Source organism: Octopus bimaculoides, chromosome 3 (assembly GCF_001194135.2).
Source record: "Octopus bimaculoides isolate UCB-OBI-ISO-001 chromosome 3, ASM119413v2, whole genome shotgun sequence".
Taxonomy (NCBI): Eukaryota; Metazoa; Mollusca; class Cephalopoda; order Octopoda; family Octopodidae; genus Octopus; species Octopus bimaculoides.
The window spans coordinates 157,718,744-157,723,717 of NC_068983.1; the positions used below are offsets into that span (position 1 = coordinate 157,718,744).

At 37.0% G+C, this 4,974-nt stretch overlaps 1 protein-coding gene across 5 annotated transcripts in view; it reads right to left on the bottom strand.

The window, feature by feature from the left end:
- The window catches only part of LOC106883935 (eukaryotic translation initiation factor 2-alpha kinase 1), a 60,688-nt gene that overhangs the window by 26,168 nt on the left and 29,546 nt on the right, over positions 1-4,974 (bottom strand). For all 5 annotated transcript variants that reach the window (XM_052966643.1, XM_014935081.2, XM_014935082.2 and 2 more), the window contains 2 exons: positions 1,432-1,515; positions 1,165-1,258 (listed from right to left, as the gene is read on the bottom strand). In XM_052966643.1, coding sequence (XP_052822603.1) covers positions 1,165-1,258; positions 1,432-1,515 — 178 coding nt within the window. The remainder of the gene's footprint in view (positions 1-1,164; positions 1,259-1,431; positions 1,516-4,974) is intronic.

Genomic DNA, 4,974 nt, shown 5'->3' on the forward strand with positions numbered 1-4,974 from the left:
CACACACACACACACACACACACACACACACACACACACACACACACGCACACATACACAGTAATACACATACAATATTCATGTCCTATATAAGTATATTTATATAATTATGATTTATGTTCTTCAAATATCTGTTTCTACACACGCACAGTTTCCTGTTGTACATATATATATATAAATATAATGAGACAAGGCAACCATTTAATGGCACTTAATAGAACGTTACCCATTGCTACATTAAGAAAACTTCCATTTGTGTTTTCTTTACCAGCCAATGTTGAGACAATCTTAAATGATATAAGCTATTTAGTTACTTCCCTTGACGTTCCGATTTCGAATCCCGATCGATGTTACCTTATCTTTCGTCGCGAGAAGACATTCCCATCAAGTGCATGAGACAAGGCAATTTTTTTTTTTTTTTTTTTTGCAGCGAACCTTGGTTTACGAACCTAATTCGTTCCTGGAGGCCGTTCGTCATCCTGAATGTTTGTAAACCAAGATATGTTTTCCTGAAGGAAATTCAAGAGAAGGCACGGCGAATTCGAACGGCAAGGTGCGCTGAGCGAAAGCTAGACAGCAACTAACGCTCTCCAGCTGGTACTCATACGTTATTGACAACCGTTGTTGAAGGCTTGCGTGACCGTTACTCGAGATACAGTTCGTTACCCGAGACGTTTTATGTTCGAACAATTGTTCGTAAATCGATTTGTTCGCGAGGAGATCGAAACTGAAATTTCAGAGTTCTTCGCTTTGAAACCAAAAGAGTTTTACATTGATGGGATTAAAAAACTTGTAAATAGTGGGAATAAAGTCATAGATAATCAGGGAAAGTACATTAATGATTAAATTTCAATTAAATACAATTTGATCACTTGTTTTCTTTATTCAAAATTCGGACAGAGCTTATGGGATGACCTGATATAGTTTGTGGTTGTGCAACCTGCTAGACATAGTAACCAAATCTCCCTCACATCACACACTGCCTTCCATAAGGACTCATTAGCTAATGCAATCCTACAAATCCCTAAAGGAAGACAAGATGGTTATGGCCCTGGAATGCTTTTAATGCTCAGTACAAAAAATTCAAATCTAAGAAAACATTGCTTATTCTATATTTTTATACAATCTGCAGTAGAATTAAAAGCAAAAGAAAATTGAACTTACCTGTCATAAAAATGTCTTGTTCTAGCCAAGCAGAATTATACCCAACAATATTTTTGTGTTTCAAACAAGCTAAAGTTTTTACTTCATCAAGTATCTGGAAAAAAAAATGGGAATGAGCAAACAAACCATTATTCATATTCATAAAAAAATTTTTACATGATGTTGTTAATAACATTCCAAATATGAAATATCAAATATAACAACTTCACAATTACTATCAGTAATTATCATACTATTTGTTTAATGCTTAATTTCATAAATACTTACTCGCTTTATTTCAATTGTGCTGTCATTATCTTTTAGCCAAATTTTTTTGATAGCATAATGTCGTCCATCTAGTTTATTAATTGCCTGATATAAGAAAATAGTTAAGAGTTAATTTTAATGCAGGAAATTAACTGTCAGTCTCTCTCTCTCTCTTTCTCTTTCAATACATTAATGAGTAATGCTTTGGTACTCCAAATAGATATTAATTTTTATTAATTTCTGCAAAAATGAATTATCAACTGCAGAATATTTCCTATGACAATTGTTTTATAATTTATTTTGTTAAATATTAACTATTCTATTTTGTAAAACATTTAGATATGGTCAAGAACTACAAAAATGATAGACCTGCTAGCAACCCCAACAGTATCAAAAACTTATTGGAGCTACCATTGTAGGCATGGTGTGTTGCAAGGACAGAAATCACCTGATCTTGGAATGCAATTATTTTAATGGCCGAACTGAGGCCTGCTGTTTTCTTCTTGGTTGCCTGGTGCATACTCTGAATGTGCATGAATATATGCCATCATCATAATTTCATACCTAGTTTCCATGCTGGTATGGGTTGGACAGCTCCACAAGATTCAATGGGTTAGAGAATCATGATTCGCTGTAGTGTCTTAGATTTGACATAGTCTCTACAAATGGATGCCTTTCCTAATGCCAACCACTTTCCAGAGTGCAGTGGGTATCTTTTTCTGTGGCACCACCACTAGTAAGGTCACTATATAGTTTGCAAGAACCCCTTCAACTTAGCTGGGAGTGAAGTGTCTTTATGTTAGGTGTTGAGAAGTTAAAGAATGATAGAAAGGATGGTACCTTGCAATATACAAGGCTGGGTCTCAATGATTGGGGTGGAGTTGGAAAGAAAGATAAAGATAGTGGTGACAAGGTGCCAGAGTGTACTTTCAATCTATAAGGTGAATAAAAGATAGTGTGGGGAATAGAAGATCAGGAAGGGTAACTGGGTAAAGGCTGCAAAAGTATGGGGGCAAAAGTGAGAGGCTGTTAGAGACAGGGGAAATGGTGAGTGTTGTAAATACTGAAAAAGAGCAGAGAGGTGATCGATAGTAAATATGAATGGGAGGAAGGTGGAGAGATGGATGTCAACAGAAGTGGCTGAGAAGAGGAAGTGGTGACTGGCAGTACAGCAAGTAGGGAAGGGATGAGAGGTAGGAAAATGACAGAAGGGTAAAGATTGCAAGATTGCAGTAGTGGGAAGAGTGAAAGACATCTGGTGATAGGGGTAGAGGTACACAGGAATGAATCTCATGGACAATGTTAAGACTATATCTATTCCTATCCATACCTACACACAGACACATAGACAGACACACACACACATGTTTAGGTATGGCTGTGTGCTCAAAAGTTTGCTTTGCAAACATATGGTTTTGAGGTAGGTCCTACTGCGTGGTATCTTGGGTAAATCACTTCTACTATAGTCAAGGGCCAATGTTTATAAGTGAATCTGGTAGAAGAATCTCTGAAGAAGCCTGTTTTGTGTGTGTGTCTTTGTTTCCCCACTGCTTGATAACTGATGTTGGTTTTTTTATGTCCCTGTAACTTAGCAGTTTTTCAAAAGAGACTGATGAGATCGATTTATTCGATTTAAGTTTTCAAGGTGGTCTCTGGCATGGCTGCAGTTCAATGATTGAATTAAGTAAAAGAATGAAAGAGAGAATGTATACACACAAGTCAACAAAGGAATTGAACTAATGAAAGAACTTTTACAATGGTTACTTGACTGACAAGCAACAGGAGCCAAAGGAAGGGCACAACTGATTAGTTAACACAATTTTAGATACACTGTCCATATAACATCCATGTTATATAGATGTACAACATGGGTACTAATGAAGCATCATGGAAAGAAAATTGATGGAACTTATACAAGAATGCTTTGAGCTGCTCTGGACATCTCCTGGAGACAACATGCTACGAAAGAACTTCTCTATATTACCACTAATATCATCTCTCATCAGAGAAGAACAAGATTCATTGGAGATTGTTGGAGAGCAACATATAAGATCAACGATATTCTTCTTTGGGAACCAAAGGATGGGTATACAAATATTTGTAGATCACATCGAACCTACATAAAACAAATTTATGAAGGCTCTGAGCACACCTGAGAGGACCTAATGTATGCAATAGTGGACCAAATAGACTGGAGATGATAATGAGATGCACAATATCTGGAAAAAAAAAGCTCAGAATGGTTGTGACTAGAATGCCTTTGATTATAGGGTCTGTTCATTCATAGCAGATCTGATGCTAAACAATAACAGTCAATATAGGGCAGTCTCTGTGGTTAAGCAACAACCAGTAAATATACAAAAATTGAATGATTAAATGTGTTCTTACTGTGTTTTTTAGAATGGATTAAGGTTTACTACAATGGATCTTTTGAGGTTGAAGGCATGGAAATGGTGTCTTTATAATTTTAAGAATTTAGTTATGTATCCTACATTCTCCAGCTCCAACCTTACTGCACTGGCTGTAAACCCAGGTATCCCTACCCATAATACAGAAGAGAGAAAGTTGAACAAGTACAGGAGCCTGACTGGCCGCTATCTGTTTGTACCAGTCACTGTCAAGACCTCAGGCATCCTCAGATTCCACACTGCTGATTTTCTCCACAAAGTTGGGATAACAGCAGCCCATCTGAGAAACGAGCCCCATAAGGTGGGGTGGCTGCTGTAGTAAGTGTCGCTGGCCATTCTTTGAAGCCATACCTTTGCAATTATGTTTGCAAGGTGTGGATGAATACGCTATTTGGACTGGAGTGCACAACCTGTTACTCCCTCACTCCTATTCCCCATCTTTTGCTGCTTATTCCCCCACTGCCTTTTCTTTTTCTTTTCTTCCTTAATGAGTTAGTTCTGGGATTTGTTGTTTTCAATAATTTGATCTTTTGTACTTTTAATATCTTTTTTTTCCTTCCTGTAAAAATGTTGCTTAATAAAAAAAATTTTAATCAATAAAAAAAAAATCTGTAATACATAAATATTTCTATATCCCACCAAAACATTGCCATACACATTGCTAAAAGTATCTCAGTTATGAATGTGTAGCAGACACTTGCCTCTCTGTTATATATACATAAATATGGACGTAGTAGATAACAGCTAGTCTTTGGCCGCATTTTGGACCCTGTTGTGTCCACTACTCTGATTGGTTGGTATTGGTGCAATTTGTCTCTTGCTCTATCGCGCGCCAATATGCAACCCAACCAGTCACAGCCGTCAAATAAGGTCACGTGAGACAGTCTGCTCTAAACCCCAGTTTGAGCTGACTGCTCCCTATAAAAACTCCAGCTTCACATCATCTCAATTGTCTTGGTTTCAGATCTTATGAGGTCTAACCACTGACCACACAGGACACAGCCAGTTCCAGCGACAACACAGTATGTATGTATGTATACATATATATATAGAGAGGGAGATTGGGAGGGAAAGGTAATGAGATAGATAAAGCTTGGTGTGTATGTATGTATGTATGTATATATATATGTGTGTGTGTATGTACATATATATATAT